Source organism: Acartia tonsa, chromosome 10 (assembly GCF_053477335.1).
Source record: "Acartia tonsa isolate MP-2025a chromosome 10, ASM5347733v1, whole genome shotgun sequence".
Classification (NCBI taxonomy): Eukaryota; Metazoa; Arthropoda; class Copepoda; order Calanoida; family Acartiidae; genus Acartia; species Acartia tonsa.
Window position 1 is genome coordinate 46,523,161 of NC_137269.1, and position 16,851 is coordinate 46,540,011.

The 16,851-nt window shown below is 36.2% G+C and overlaps 2 protein-coding genes across 2 annotated transcripts in view; both read left to right on the forward strand.

The window, feature by feature from the left end:
* Positions 1–522, forward strand: part of Arp5 (Actin-related protein 5) — a 28,922-nt gene extending 28,400 nt beyond the window's left edge. The window contains exon 24 of the mRNA XM_080174772.1: positions 1–522. Within this exon, the coding sequence (XP_080030898.1) occupies positions 1–118 (118 nt within the window). The 3' untranslated portion in view covers positions 119–522.
* The window catches only part of LOC145330175 (lysosomal cholesterol signaling protein-like), a 24,719-nt gene continuing 8,384 nt past the window's right edge, over positions 517–16,851 (forward strand). The window contains exons 1-18 of the mRNA XM_080174771.1: positions 517–821; positions 1,122–1,223; positions 1,748–1,805; positions 2,368–2,504; positions 3,060–3,163; positions 3,625–3,778; positions 4,306–4,433; positions 4,872–4,995; positions 5,498–5,624; positions 5,896–5,998; positions 6,385–6,494; positions 6,766–6,831; positions 7,301–7,403; positions 7,782–7,907; positions 12,999–13,128; positions 13,551–13,772; positions 15,361–15,427; positions 15,718–15,864. Coding sequence (XP_080030897.1) covers positions 614–821; positions 1,122–1,223; positions 1,748–1,805; positions 2,368–2,504; positions 3,060–3,163; positions 3,625–3,778; positions 4,306–4,433; positions 4,872–4,995; positions 5,498–5,624; positions 5,896–5,998; positions 6,385–6,494; positions 6,766–6,831; positions 7,301–7,403; positions 7,782–7,907; positions 12,999–13,128; positions 13,551–13,772; positions 15,361–15,427; positions 15,718–15,864 — 2,216 coding nt within the window. The 5' untranslated portion in view covers positions 517–613. The remainder of the gene's footprint in view (positions 822–1,121; positions 1,224–1,747; positions 1,806–2,367; positions 2,505–3,059; positions 3,164–3,624; positions 3,779–4,305; positions 4,434–4,871; positions 4,996–5,497; positions 5,625–5,895; positions 5,999–6,384; positions 6,495–6,765; positions 6,832–7,300; positions 7,404–7,781; positions 7,908–12,998; positions 13,129–13,550; positions 13,773–15,360; positions 15,428–15,717; positions 15,865–16,851) is intronic.

Consider the following 16,851-nt stretch of genomic DNA (forward strand, 5'->3'; position numbering starts at 1 on the left):
TTATGGATTTATGAGCAAAGAGGAATATGAAGAAAAGGGAGATGGATATTTTAAAGAACATTTTGCATCAAATATCTATACACCAACGCCTAGTAAAATTCAAGATCCAATAACTTGAGACTAAAATGAAAGAAGCTTTGATAATTTGATATCATTTTGAGAATTGACTGCGGGTAGGTCTTATCTGAAGATTATTAATGGAAAGAGAAAGAAAGTGTCCACTATAAGGAAAATAATTTAATTACCTTCGTACTTGGTTCATATATTCTCAAAATAATTTAGCTTTTTGAAGATTTTTTAAGGTTCTTTTAATCTAATGTTGAAAATTCCTAAAGGCTGTGAAGTGTGTCATAGTTATAGTATTAAATTTCTAGTCATTTAAAATCTTGCAGAAGGATTTTCATACCATATTCTCAAAAAATACCCTTTTTGTTTGCTAAAATCTTACTCCACCTAATAAGTTAAATTGAAATGCAATAGTGAAAATTCTTAACCTTCATTTTAATGTCTAAAATTTCAGAATCACAATGATTTTCTTGTTGGAAAGCGATTGAGCAAAAAAAAAGAAAAATATAAAAAATTGTGATAGTATAAATAAAAAACAAGCTAACAAATGGACCCTCACTATATGTTTAGTCATCGCCACGTTCTCACCCGCCTCGGCGGTTCCGCCGATAACGCCAGTGATATTGGCGGCGGCGACGGCGGGGGCAGTGATAATTTAGAGAATCTGTATCCCGCCCTAGTGGAGTGTTTTGGAATTATTTTGTTGGGTTATATTGCTGGCAAGTTTTCTCTCATCAATGATGTTGAAGCTAAAGGTATATCATAAAATAAGTAACAGGATCTATCTCTGTCTGTATTTATGTCCATTGTCCACTAAATCAATTTTTAAAGAAGTTCGAAATTGTCCAGTAAAGGATTTATGCTTTTTGAAGGGGAAAGGGGGGGTAGCGATCTCATTGTTAGGTAGAGAACAAAATTTACCCCAACTCCAAAAATGATTTCCTTACCTACTCTACAAACTTTTGATTTAAATGGGTGGGTATTTTGAACTTCCTATCATTTTGCAAATAAAAAAGGTCAAATTATACCTAAATGAATTTTATATTTTATTTCAGGACTGGGAATATTTGTTGGAAAGTTTTCCCTGCCAGCCCTCATATTTGTCTCACTTTGTCAGCTCAACCTCACAGCGGTCAACTGGAACTTCCTAGCAGCAGGTAACTTTGTCTGCGATCTGCTTATTAAAATATATTGTTGTATTGACTGCATAGCATAGGGTTCTCAAGAAAAAATATACATTACAGCTATAAGAAAGCAAGGAATGGATGTGGTTTAAGCTTTGCATCTGTAAATATGATTGATAATTCATTTCATTGTATAAGACCTGCCTTCAAATTTATAATTCACTAATTATAATCTTAACCCAACCTTGAGTATGGAAGGTGATCTATCGTTTGGAACTATGCAGTAAGGCATATACTGAATTCAAATCCTGACATCTTTATGATGTTATAGATAAAGTTGAACCATCTACTACTGGATATATCATATTCATATTCCATACCAACTCCTCCAAAAACTACCATCGAAATTAACCAAATGTATGCATGACAAAACTTCTAAATTTACAATACCTGATGTTTTTTTCAAACTGAGGTTCAAAGGACAAATTAAAAAATTAAACTAAAAAAAACTTTTTTTTGGATCTTAAAATCTTTTATTTTTAAAATTTTTATTTCAGTGTCAATCGCCAAATCTCTGGTCTTCTTTGGAGTTCTTTTCATCGGTGCTGTCAGCAAAGGAATTCATTATTAACAATTTAGTGTTTTTTCCAGTATGGCTTCGAAACCGATTACTATCCGATGGATTACAACCGGTTCTCAGTTATACTGAAAAATTATGTATAGAGCATCGTATAATATCCAGTTTTCTATGATTATAAAACTGTTTTTTTTTAATTATTTGAATAAAAATAGACTTGCAGATTGATGCTTTCCACCTGTCTGGTCAAAAATATTTGTTTGCCTTTGGAGACACACATATATTTTGGCGGTTTCCCTCAAATTGCTTATACTAGTTAGCTGATAAACCGCCCCCTCCTTATTTTTAATTAAAAATAACCTTGGTTATCTTATAATAGGTGAGGAAGTTCCCCCGATGGCTATGCTGGTATATGCCACGCAGTATTTAAGACACCATCCCCCTATTTGAAATTTATTCTAAAAATAAGTGAGGGTGGGGTACTGAGCTCAATAGACACTTTGAGGGAAAGCACCAGTATTCTTTAAAAATCATTTGGTTAGATAGTCTTTTATTATTTGTGTATTAGGTTTGAAATGAATAATGAATTTTAACGTAATCAGGATCTCAACTATCTGTCTCCGCCTTATGTGCCATATTTTGTACTCAGTCCAATGATTTTGCCCTCGGCTATCCTGTGCTTAGCGCTTTGTATGGAGAGTCACACCCAGAGTATCCTATGTATTTGTATTTGCTAGGTAAGTCATTTTATTTTAACTTTTTACCAGCGTTGCGGGGCCGTTAGATTTTAGTGCGGCTTCGGATTTGACTCTGACCTAAATACAAGACAAACTCAACATATTTTTTTTTACCAAGTCTATTTTTGACTTTTGAAGGTTTAAGTTCAATTTTTGATAAAAATGGACTTGAAAAACTTGGGGTATTTGCACACGACACAACAGAGTTACCTAATTATAATTAATAAAGATATCTTTATTTAGCTAAGTCGGAGCCGTTTTTTAACGTAAATTACAGCTACAGCAAAGTATGGCGGCTCCACGGCTCCCGGCTCCGGCTCCACAACGCTGGTATTAGCGTAACCCTATTTTGATATGTCTGTTCGTATAAGTATGAGTTATGAATACGTTACCTTACAGTGTTTCGTGATTTTTTAAGGTTTTTCTTTTCAGATTATTGTGGTTTGTTTGGGACTAGGTACCTAGATAGTTAACAATAAAATGAATCAAAGCATACTTTTTAATTGTGTAAAATTTTCCAACGAAAAACAATGCTTTACAAATATTTTATTTTAGCTCCTGTTTCTTTGGCCTTTCTGAACCCTATTGGTTTCATCATCATAGAAATTGGAAAGAGTAGAAATGAGAATAACAAATCAGGATGGAAAATATTTAGAAAGGTAGGTACCAAAAAATCGATATATTATTACTTGGATATTGCACTAGAATTTGACTTGGTACTTATAGGTAGTTGATATAACGAGACCCTCCATCCACCCCTTTTATCCCAACCCTATACCCTTCTACTGGAGGCACGTGCTGACCAATAAATAAGTACTTTTGTAGTAATTTTCCAAATGAATGATAAAATTTCCCCTGTTATAATGTACGTACAGTCAACGTATATCATACCCATTTACCTGAAGTATGTGATATTGTTGGTGACAAGTCATGTGAAACTACTTTACACATGTTGTCATAAATATTCCTGACTCGCGACCTATATTCATTAAACAAGGTGGTTGAAATTCTGAATAAGACATAGAAAACAAAATATCATAAATCTAAATTCTTTTTAATCTTCTTAGGTAGGTAACATACATGGTTTTAACACTAAAACTGACTTGTCCTATTTTTCTAGGTGACCAAGTCCATCATGACAAACCCGCTGATAGTGATGACCTTTTTTGGTATAATTGGCAACCTACTCTTCCACTCAGCTATGCCTGCTATAATTCACGAGTTTATGGCAACCCTGGGCTCCGCTTTCTCGGGCTCTGCTTTGTTCTTGTTAGGTTTGTAATTTTCAATTATTTGAGTTTGCTGAGGACGCGTGAAATGATAAAGTAACGTAGGGGTATATATTCTGCAAATTTGACCCTGATGAGGGGGGGGGGGGATATTTGGTTGGAAGGAAAATAAATGAAAAAATTAAGAGAACTTAGATTTGTTTTTGCCATTTTTCTTCCCTCCTAGGTGAAAAAACTAAAAGAAAATGTTGGAGGGGGGATAATATTAATAAAATAAAAAGTACTGAAAATATTTTTTTATTTTTTCCTCTTCCTTGCTGGATAAAACTAGGAGGAAAAAAAATAATTTTGCAGCAGGGGAAACAAAATGAATCTTGTGCAGAATATACACCCCTGAAGTAACGATAATTAAAACTCCTAGAAAGAGTAAAAATGATTTAATTAAGTAAGTAGGTAGGTATGTGTTTTAAGCCAAATAAAAAGAACACAAGGAACATTTTACACCTTTTCAATTAAAGAAATTATTTTATAAAATTAAAGTTGAATTGTTGTAATGTTTGATAACTATTCAGGTCTAAGAATGGTGGATCAATCTGGGTCTGGAGCTGGCAAAGGTCTAAAATCCCATCTGCTCACTTTTCTTCTGATAATGGTCAAAAGTTTGGTTCTTCCCCTGGTCACAAGAGAAATAGTTTCACAGGTCAAAATATAAATTTTTATTTAATAGAAGTCAAAATCTCAAGTTTTTTCTATTAGTTGCTTGCTAGTCTAAAGCAGGGAGGGAGGTGAACATTTATAATAACATTGTGATTCGTTGCTTCAACCAATTAAGGGACTTTGATTGGTTTGTTCTTTCAGTTGAGTGTACACGCGTTTCAATCAACAGAAGGGGTTATTTTTGTACATCAATTTATCGTCCCTTGTCTTATCCCTTTAGATCCATTCATCTAAAGTCATGTCAATCTAAAGATTATCAAAAAGAAATAACTTCTTGAGTGTTATTTAGTTTCTAATCTCATATGTTGTTGGTTTAAGAATTGATTTTGGTATATGTTAAAAAGCAAAGAAATAAAATTTGAAGAATTTTAATAAACAACCGTTTATTTTTTAATCAAAATTGTGACCTTATTTCAATTAGATGGATACAAGTAACAGTACGGATGCCTTGTCAAACTATGGCTTTCTGTATGGAACTATTCCCACAGCACCAAGTGTATTTGTGTATGCCTCTTCTTATAACCTTGAGCCAGAGCTTTTTGCAGGTAAGATCTTCTTCTTACACACTTGTTTTTAAGATCATATATATTATATAGTTTTACTGTGTCTGTTTATCTATCCCCTAAGATCAAGATCTCGAATGAACGGTTGGTTACTGTTAGAATGGTTTTACAAAAGAAGTTTTTTTTCGCCCAGAAAACTTGTTTTCCTCTACCAAAAAATTATGATTTTAAAACCTAAATCTTGTAACATATTCAGCAAATGTTCTCTTTTTTTTGACCAGGGTATGCCAATCCAATTTTGTTTTTGGATAAATCACAATCTGCTTAGCTTGGATTGCCATCTCTGAATTTTTGACCAATTTAGTACTTCATCTTCCTTTTTTTTTTTGTAATAGAAAGGACCATACACCGTTATTATTTTCAAGCTAAATTGGTGTCATGGAGCTTATTGTGCCGATTTGTCAACACTCAAAACCATTTTTTTCTTACATCAAATCAAATAAATTACCTAGTTTTATTAGGTAATCACCCCTGCTTTTTTAAGGTGCCATAACAGCCTCGACCTTCCTAGCAGCTCCCCTCATGTATATCTCAGCCAAAATGATGATGCTTAAAAACATAGATCCTGACGATTATATCCAACAAATAGATCTGTTTCTTCTTGACATCAGGTAGGTAAAATATTGCTGTTGCATGACTTATAACACACATATGCTTGTAATTAAGTCATAGTAATAATTTGTTTGTGGGGGGGGGGGGGGAGGATTGAAATGGCAATATTAAAAAAATTACAGAGAAATCTGGAAAAGAATTAATAAGAATGTTCGAACTAAAAATACGCGACTTATTATTGGATTTAATTCTTGTGATTTATGTTTTGCATGCTATGTTTGTATATTACATAGTTAATTTAACTTTCTATTAACTTGTTAATTTTTTTAGTGTAATTGGAGTTATAGCCGCTCTTTGGGTGATATTTGTCCTTGTGATAACAAAACGAGGCTACTCAATGCCTCACCAGATGACGCTAGTTCTCACTATTTTTCAGGAAAACTTTGTTTTAATTTTTTACATTATATATTGTAAGAATGAAAGTAATTTTTGTAAAAAAAATCCTCTAAACTTCAATAAAAATAACTGGATATAATGACATATTTATACATTTACAACGTTAAGAAAGTGAAAAGGTTAAGTATAATATAAATTTCAGTCCCAATCAAAATTTTTTTTTATCTTAAACCATTTGAGAAAAGAACCTTTGCATGATCATATACTAAGATTTGAAAAAAAAACGAATTAATTTAATTAGATTCATTTGTAAGAATATAAGGTTGAAATTACATCAATTTATCGAACAAAATTTTATCTCTTAATATATTTGATTATTGATATTTAATTGAAAGTTAAAACTAAGTTCACTTTGTACACGTACAGGGAGTTGCTTGTGCTGGAGCTATACTCTGGTCTTTCCTGGACTGCAGGCATGGATGGAGGCTTTATGTTCAGTTTATCATCTGGGGCTATGGAGTTTTTGGTGCCAGGTTATACCTTAGCTTCTATCTATATAATATTCTATATGTCTGCTGCTTTGTTGGGTCTTTGGTTGACTGTCAAATTTAGAAAAAATGTCATAAAGTTTTCAATATTAGACAAAAAATCGATTTTCTCAAAACTTGGACCGAAAAAAAATGTTAGGTAGTAATACTTTATGACTAGGTACCTATAGGGTATTATGTGTGCTGTAAACCTTCTTGAGTCACCATCGGGCGTGGAAGATTTAAAGAATTGCGTTGAAATATATATTTTTTATAGGATTTGTACAGCATTATTGTCACTATGCTTGTATCTGCAATCAATTTCAACTCAGTCTGTTACCAGGTACAGTAGAATAAGTTTTAGAGAAGTTTTTTTTTATAGTGAGGCTATTTTACCAGTTGTTTGGTACTTTTTGGCTGCACCCTTACCATCTAGGGTTTAAATGAGACTGTATTCAAAGGGATAAGGTGGCAGAAAATAGCCTAAAACCATTAAAAGACTCGTATTTAAAAATAGAATAGCCTGAAACCATCCTGTGGGCCTATTTGAAGCTCCCATAAAAGGAAGAGCTCAATAATTGTAGTATTTATTGAAATCTAAAGCTTCTAGCAAAATTTCTACTCTATACATAGGATATGATAATAATAAAATAAAAAGTGTACTTATACAAGTATTAGGTAACAGATAAACTGCACAGCTTGTCCAAATTTCCAAAGTAAACATTAAAAAATAGCATTTACAGTTATTTTAAAATGCTACACAAAATGATTAGTTTGTAAAATCATTTTAAAATTCATTTTTATATTTTCAGGTACAAGAAATACATACTTGGGACTGCCTTGATATTTCCACTTATCCTGGTGGCATCACTTACACTAGTTGTGGCTATGGAAACTAAACCACATGGAAATAAGGTGATTGCGTATGCGTAGTTATAAAATTTTACTGTTATGGTATCTGGTGAGTGAGTTTGCAAAAATAAGAGCAAATGATTATGCAGTATTGAAGATTTCTGCGAATTATCAGGGAGGAAGGGGGCGTTTATTACAATAGTCCCCAAAGTTTAATAATAACGTTTTCTTGTTCAATGGCTTAACAACTTAGGAAATTTTTATTTAATTTTGGTTGGTTCATTAAGTTGAGTATTGTCTTATTCCTTTTAGATTCCTGGCAAATACTAATTAAAATCCACGCTATGACAAAAAATACACTATTTAGAAATCACCACTCCAGTTGCAATATCATTTAATCACTGTGACTTTTCACTTTTCCGATAAGAAGTTTTATTTTAGGTGGAGCCAAACTTTCAGTACGGGATAACCCAGGCTGTAACAGCTCTGGTTATTCTCATCCTGTCCATGCTAACAACTGTTATATGCCTGATATTACACCAAAGAAATCTAGTCAAGCCTCAACAGGTATTGTTAGAAGAACACTTCTTGTATCCTGGAAAGAAAACGACGTAGCGGGTTTTCTTTGTATTTTTACAGTAGATTTTCCCTAATTTCTAGCCAATGCGGGAAGTCACCTAACCTAACCTAAATATTAAAAGCTACTGTGAAAATACGACGATACCTGCTACTTCGTTTTTTTAAATGATCCGAACACTTGTTATTGAAGGTATTCTCTAGCTGCCACTTTGTCATTTATTTAATCCACGTGGATATTTAACTACTATTGAGCCAAAAAATCTTTACTGCTTGAGTACTTCATTTTTTTAAAGAAACACACCAGAAGATATACCCTTTTCCTGTAAAAAATATTATATTTCTCCTACTATGTTCTTATCCTTTGATCTGTTATTATACTTAAATAACTGTTTTACAAATTGAATGTTTAAAAGCATTTTTTTTTAAATATGATGCATTATGCTCTCTGCTCAGCGCAGTGGAATAAAAAATTCATTTTTTTGTTGAATTCCATAGTTCAACTAAACAATATGCTCGTATTTTTTTTTATTTCGAATTTTATTTTCATGAATAATAAAAAAACAAGAATACAACCAAACCAAAAAAACACAAGTTAATCACGTAAAATTGATTAATTTAATAGAAAATGAGTAAAGGGTAAGACAAAGGGGGGGTTTTTTAATGCAACCATCTCGTAATCAGTGATTAAATGGCACTTAGAATTCGAATTTCGATCTGAAATTTTGCATGAGTAATCCTTGGTAGGTCTATTTTCCCTAAATCGAACAAAAAGTTGGAAAAATAACGGCTGGCGGCTGGCAGCTCAGCCGTTTAGCCGTTTTTTGCCTATTTTCAGGGCAAATTCATCATTAATTACGTAGGAATCAACTTTTAAAAACATATTTTGGGTTTAATTCATGGTAAATGATAGCAATAACCATGGTTTTTATGGCTGCTGAGCTCAAAAATACTACCAAAAATAGTGGCGGCCCATCCATATGGCAGCTGGGTAACAGCTGCAGCTCAGCTGGGAGCGGCCAAGAGTAGAATGAGTAGATAGGGCTTGTGACGTGTCTAGGGGTAGGTTTTTAAGGGTGCTGAGCTCAAAAATACTACCAAAAATAGTGGCGGCCCATCCATATGGCAGCTGGGTAACAGCTGCAGCTCAGCTGGGAGCGGCCAAGAGTAGAATGAGTAGATAGGGCTTGTGACGTGTCTAGGGGTAGGTTTTTATGGGTGCTAAGCTCAAAAATACTACCTACCAAAAATAGTGGCGGCCAATCCATATGGCGGCTGGGTAACAGCTGCAGGTCAGCTGGGAGCGGCCAAGAGACGAGTAGAATGAGTAGATAGGGCTTGTGACGTGTCTAGGGGTAGGTTTTTAAGGGTGCTGAGCTCAAAAATACTACCAAAAATAGTGGCGGCCCATCCATATGGCAGCTGGAAGCAGCCAAGAGTAGAAAGAATAGATAGGGATTGTGAGGTGTCTATGGGTAGGTTTTTATGGGTGCTAAGCTCAAAAAAAAACTACCAAAAATAGTGGCGGCCCATCCATATGGCAGCCGGGTAACAGCTGCAGCTCAGCTGGGAGTGGCCAAAGGTAGAATGAATAGATAGGGCTTGTGACGTATCTAGGGGTAGGTTTTTATGGCTGCTGAGCTCAAAAATACTACCAAAAATAGTGGCGGCCCATCCATATGGCAGCTGGGTAACAGCTGCAGCTCAGCTGGGAGCGGCCAAGAGTAGAATGAGTAGATAGGGCTTGTGACGTGTCTAGGGGTAGGTTTTTAAGGGTGCTGAGCTCAAAAATACTACCAAAAATAGTGGCGGCCCATCCATATGGCAGCTGGGTAACAGCTGCAGCTCAGCTGGGAGCGGCCAAGAGTAGAATGAGTAGATAGGGCTTGTGGCGTGTCTAGGGGTAGGTTTTTATGGGTGCTAAGCTCAAAAATACTACCTACCAAAAATAGTGGCGGCCAATCCATATGGCGGCTGGGTAACAGCTGCAGGTCAGCTGGGAGCGGCCAAGAGTAGAATGAGTAGATAGGGCTTGTGACGTATCTAGGGGTAGGTTTTTAAGGGTGCTGAGCTCAAAAATACTACCAAAAATAGTGGCGGCCCATCCATATGGCAGCTGGAAGCAGCCAAGAGTAGAAAGAATAGATAGGGATTGTGAGGTGTCTATGGGTAGGTTTTTATGGGTGCTAAGCTCAAAAAAAACTACCAAAAAAAGTGGCGGCCCATCCATATGGCAGCCGGGTAACAGCTGCAGCTCAGCTGGGAGTGGCCAAAGGTAGAATGAATAGATAGGGCTTGTGATGTGTCTGGGCAGGTTTTATGAATGCTGAGCTCAAATTACTACCAAAAATAGTGGTGGTCTATCCATATGGTTGCTGGGTAACAGGGGTTTGTCCGGGCTCAAAAATACTATCAAAAATAGTGGCGGCCCATCCATAATCCATATTGCAGCTTGGTAACAGCTGCAGCTCAGCTGGGAGCAGCCAAGAATAAAATGAGTACATAGAGGGCTTGTGAAGTGTCAAAGGGTAGGTTTTAATGGGTGCTAAGCTCAAAAAAAAACTACCAAAAATAGTGGTGGCCTATCCATATGGTTGCTGGGTAACAGTTGCAGCTGTGCAGTAAACCGTTGTTTAAGACTCAGCTGTTAGCACTTTTTGGGACTATTAAAGGTTAACCAAATATTGAATATTTCAGTATTGATTTAGTTGTTAAACAGCTGTAATTGGCTAAGAACAGTTATCAACAAAAAAAAGTAAAAGTTTAAGACATAGGTAGCTTGTGATGTGTGGGGTAAATTTTTATAGGTGTCAAGCATATTAATACTCCCCAAAAATAGTAAGGCCCATCCATATGCATCAGGGTAACGGCTGCTGCTCAGCTGTAGCTGTTACCCAGCGGCCATATGGATGGGCCTCACTATTATTGGTAGTATTTTAGAGCTCAACACCCCCATAATAAGTTAAAAACCTACCCCTAGAAATGTCACATGCTATATCTACAACATATACTTTTGGCTGTTGATAACTGTTTTCAGAATTTAAAAAGTGTTACTAGTAATATATTGTCCATGAAATAAAGTTATAATGTTAATTAGGAGAAGTTTAATTTTACTGAAATAATAGGTATATTTTTTGATATTCTTCACACGTCACAAGCCCTATGTACTCATTTTACTCTTGGCTGGTCCCAGCTGTTACCACCAAGCTGCAATATGGATGGGCCGCCACTATTTTTGGTAGTATTTTTGAGCTCAGACCTACCCCTGTTACTCAGCAACCATATGGATGGACCACCACTATTTTTGGTAGTAATTTTGAGCTCAGCATTCATAAAAAACTACCCCTAGACACGTCACAAGCCCTATCTACTCATTCTACTCTTGGTCGCTCCCAGCTGAGTTGCAGCTGTTACCCAGCTGCCATATGGATGAGCCGCCACTATTTTTGGAAGTATTTTTGAGCTCAGCAGCCATAAAAACCTACCTCTAGACACGTCACAAGCCCTATGTACTCATTTTACTCATGGTCTCCCAGCTTAACTGCCGCTGTTACCCAGCTGCCATATGGATGGGCCGCAACTATTTTAGGTAGCATTTTTGAGCTCAGCAACCATAAAAACCTACCTCTAGACACGTCACAAGCCCTATGTACTCATTTTACTCATGGTCTCCCAGCTTAACTGCCGCTGTTACCCAGCTGCCATATGGATGGGCTGCAACTATTTTAGGTAGCATTTTTGAGCTCAGCACCCATAAAAACCTAACCCTAGACATGTCACAAGCCCTATGTACTGATTCTACTCTTGTCCGCTCCCAGCTGAGCTGCAGCTGTTACCCAGCTGCCATATGGATGGGCCGCCACTATTTTTGGTAGTATTTTTGAGCTCAGCACCCTTAAAAACCTACCCCTAGACACGTCACAAGCCCTATCTACTCATTCTACTCTTGGCCGCTCCCAGCTGAGCTGCAGCTGTTACCCAGCTGCCATATGGATGAGCCGCCACTATTTTAGGAAGTATTTTTGAGCTCAGCAGCCATAAAAACCTACCCCTACACACGTCACAAGCCATATCTACCCTTCATACTCTTAACAGCTCCCAGCCGTTTTCAGCCGGTTCTAGCTGTTTAGCAGCTGGTACTAGAAATTTTAAAAATGTTTATTGCTATCATTTACTATGAATTAAACCAAAAATAAGTTTTTAGGTAGCATAAAAACCTACCTCTAGACACATCACATGCCCTATCTACTCATTCTACTCTTGGCCGCTCCCAGCAGACCTGCAGCTGTTACCCAGCTGCCATATGGATGGGCCGCCACTATTTTTGGTAGTATTTTTAAGCTTAGCACCCATAAAAACCTAACCCTAGACACGTCACAAGCCTTATATACTCATTCTACTCTTGGCCGCTCCCAGCTGAGCTGCAGCTGTTACCCAGCTGCCATATGGATAAGCCGCCACTATTTTTGGAAGTATTTTTGAGCTCAGCAGCCATAAAAACCTACCCATAGACACGTCACAAGCCATATCTACCCTTCATACTCTTGGCAGCTCCCAGCCGTTTTCAGCCGGTTCTAGCCTTTTAGCAGCTGGTACTAGAAATTTAAAAAATGGTTATTGCTATCATTTACCATGAATTAAACCAAAAATAAGTTTTTAAAAGTTGATTCCTACGTAATTAATGATGAATTTGCCCTGAAAATAGGCAAAAAACGGCTAAACGGCTGAGCTGCCAGCCGCCAGCCGCTACTTTTCCAACTTTTTGTTCGATTTAGGGAAAATAGACCTACCAAGGATTATTCATGCAAAATTTCAGATCAAAATTCGAATTCTAAGTGCCATTTAATCACTGATTACGAGATGGTTGCATTAAAACCCCCCCCCCCCCCCTTATATTTGAGATGCCGTGTAAATTGAATTGTAAATAAGATTATAGCAGATTTTGTTAAATTATGTTCATAAGAAACTTAGATATGCCATGAAAACTTGTTTTCCATGTCTTTCAGAATTTCAGGTTTGAATTATTTGGCCTCCAGGTTGTCGCTATTGACCATTTAATCACACAACTTTTAAAATATTCAGGTTAGGGATAGAGAAACTATGGAAAGACAAAGATTGCTGCAGTCCTCTCCTAGTGCCAGCTCTAGTGGATTATTAACTCCTAACTCTGTAATGTCTGCACCCCCCTCCCCCTCCATCAGACAAGATCAAGGTGGGTTAATAATGGCCTAATTTTCTATATTAAATTGTCTATAATAATGGATTCATTATTACTTAGCTCTTACACAAGATTATCATGTACTCTAATTTAGTGAAACTTGTAGCGGGCTAAAATATTGATCCCTCCCTTTATCCCCTCATATTCTACTGGATAAACGAACTGACCAATAAAAGATAGGGAAAATAGAAATCTAAATTGACGACAATTATATATCCAAATGTATTCTACATACATGTCTATATATCATTATCGGACCAAAGTATTAATTTGGAATAGCAAAAGTATTTGAGGAAAAACAGTCATTCTTTTGATCAAGTATCCTCAAGTAAATGATTTAGATTTTAACAATCTAGCGCTATAGCCTAAAACCAACACTCTTAGGAATAATCCTATTTTTTTTACTATTTATTTAGATTTACAAGAATGCGGTGGTCCTTTAGGAGCCTGTCCTGTCAACAAACTAATTGATGTTGAGGACATGGTCGGTCCTTCGGCCGGTAACAGCCAGCAGGCAGGTGGACCAGGACCTGTGAGTGCCTGCCAGGCGGCCAGGTTGGCCAATGGTAATGGTGGTGGAGCAGGTGCCAATGGAAGGAGGTACAGATGTGATTCTACTCACAGGGAATATTGTACAGGTACTGTTGATTGAATTTATTAGTGGCCCTAGTATCCAGGGTTGTCGAATTGGGCACTTTTTTTTATATTGGGCGGCCCAATTGCCCAAAAGGGTTTTAGGCGGGTTTTGGGCGCCCAAAAGTGGTTTTGGGCACCCTTTTTGGGCAAATGTCGTAAAAAGCATATAAAAAGAATATAAAATAGCCTAAAACCATACCTAGACTTATTATTAGAAATAAAATAGCCTAAAACCATCTCAGGACCTATAAAGGCTCCACTGGAAGGGAGAACCATATCGGTTCAGCAGTTAGCAAAATCCTTCTCTAGATACAAAAAAGCTTACTAATTTTTATAGTTAACTAGCGGCTACGGCCCTAGAGGCCTCTAGGGGCACTTGAGGAGGGGAGAGTCAAATTTGATAATCCAATTAGATTTAAAAAGAAAAAGTGAAAAAATTTGGGGGGGGATTTTTTTTTGGGGGGGGGGGAGAATTTTTTTTGGGGGGGGGGTGTCCTCCCCCCATTTTTTATTTTTAGTTTTAAAAAAAGTTTTTGGGGGAGTGTAATTTTTTTCTAGGGGCGATTTCTCTTAGGAGAGTGGTGGTAACCTCCCCAAAAATAGTTATAAACCTTCCCAGAACCTATGAGAAGCTACCCTGTTAAGGAGAACCCGATCGGTTCAGCGGTTAGCGAGATCCTTCGGTACAAACACACAGACACACATCCTGTTACTTTAGTATAAGGATATCACCCAAAAAATAGGCCCCCCCCCTCTTTTTTAACCCCCTCCCCTTTTTCTCTCTCCCTAAAAGGGGGGTGCCCAAATCTGCCCAAAAGGACCTTATATTGGGCGGCCCAAAACCGCCCGCCCAAAATGACAACCCTGTTAGTATCTAGACACTCTGTTTTTTTAAGATTTTAAAAATAGCGTAAAAACATCTTAATACTTAATTCTAAAACTAAAGTAGCCTAAACCCATCTTGGGACCTATGTGGCAGTTCAATAAAATGAAGAACTCTTATCAGATCAGAAGTTATTGAAATCTTAAGCTTCAGACAAGAAAATCATGTTATTTTATATATTATGATTATGTTATAGTAAACTTTTTTCTTTTAATTGTATTTTTGAAATGATAGTTCGAATATTATCAAATATGGACGAATCATTATATGTTTACAGAACTTTCTTTCCACTTGATATTGAATGGGGTAAGGCGGGGCGATTTCTGTGTCGAGGCAATTTTGACACACTTTCATTAAATGACATTTTTCTCCATGTTCTAATCTACTGACAGAAAAAAAACATAAAATAAAATTTGTTCCCTATTAATTGCCTACAAAAAAAGATTTAATCTTGCTCCAAGTTCTGGTACTACAGGCCTCCAGGTTGATTCTGGACAAGTAAAATTGAAAATGTTTTCCTTAGAACTATATTTATTGAAAAAAACTACCTAACAAAGTCAGAATTCCACATATGAATATTTTATTGGGTGGTAACATTTATCGTCCATTGACTTATCTTTGTAGCATAAGAATGGACACAAAAATTAAAAATAAAAATAAATATGTTGAATTAAAAAAAAAGGATTAAAATTATGTTTTTTTTGCAGGATTAATGAGCAGATATGAAGTGCCGCCTGGAGAAGATGCCTTAAGTCCTGATAATATTTTTGCCAGGTAGATTATCCTCAAAGAACTTAGAAATAAATCAGGACAATTACGTCCAATAGCAGTATTTTAACTTATATAGGGAGTAGGGAGAATAACGGGATTTAATTTTTTATCTGACTTTTTTATGTTAGTTATTCAAATTTTTACACGAGCGTTTTATCACCAAAAGGCATAATTAATGCAAATACACTACTTAAAATAAAAAAAACGGATATAAAAAATCCCATACGGAAGAATTGCGAAGTTAGTTGAAAAAAATTATACATTTACTCTGAAACTAATCTCTTAATGTTCAGGAACACACAACCAAGTGGACTGCAAACTGGTTTTGACAGAAACGAGGACCCCCTACAACTAACAAGACATAAGATTCTACTGATCTTGTTGTGCCTGTCAATGTTTGTTGGTGGTGCTCTTTGTATCTGGACACTCTTTATGGAAAGGTACAATTTCTTTATTCAATGGGAAAATCCGTATATAAAAGTAACACGATAGGTAATTTTGAGTCTCTCTGTCTGCGTGTTTTTCTGCCTCTTTTTGTGTACCGAAGGATCACGGTCACTAATCAACTGATACGGTTCTCCTTTACAATGTAGCTTCTCATAGGTCCTAGAAAGTTGTACAACTATAATCACCTCAAAAAAAGTTAAGAATCGGCTCCCTCTCATACCTCAAGTGCCTCTAGATGCATCTAGGGACGATCCGCCAGTATGCAATACTGAAAAAGCTAGATTTTTTTTATATTTTAACAAGATCTAAACCCTTAGAACAAGGAATCTTACAGAAAGAAAAGAAAGGAATCTTACAGTAGTACCTGGGAGTGGGCAGATATTAGGCTATTTGTAGGGATGATAGGTAAATCCTCCTAGAAATATAATGTCTCTAGAAGGATCTAAAGTGATAAGAAAATAGACAAATTGATATAAACCCCGAACCACTTCATTATACAATCTACATTTTCCTGGATATCTTGTATACGGTAGTCCATAAGTGTACAGCTTTACAGTACATTGTTTCTATTTGTTAAAGCAACACGTATGATAAAAGAAAAAGATTCTTTTTAAAGTTAAATGCTTATATTTCAATCAAAATCTATATTTTTAGTAGCGAAGCTACTCTATAATTCACAATGTCCGTCCGTCCGTCTGTCCGTCCGTCTGTCCGTCCGTCCGTCCGTCTGTCCGTAATTAATGAATTGGGGAAACGTGATTTTCTCGGCTCCTATAAAAGATAGAGAGCTGAAATTTTTTGACAACATTCCCATCATTAAGGAGCACAATTAACTATAAAACATCAATGGCGGTCGGACCGCTTTTTAGCAGGTTTTAGGCTATTTTTATATTTTTTCAAATTTTCCTCATAAATTGGGTGTTTGTGGTCCGATTTTCAAAATTTTTTCAGTTAAAGATATCAAAATTAAATTTCCCGTC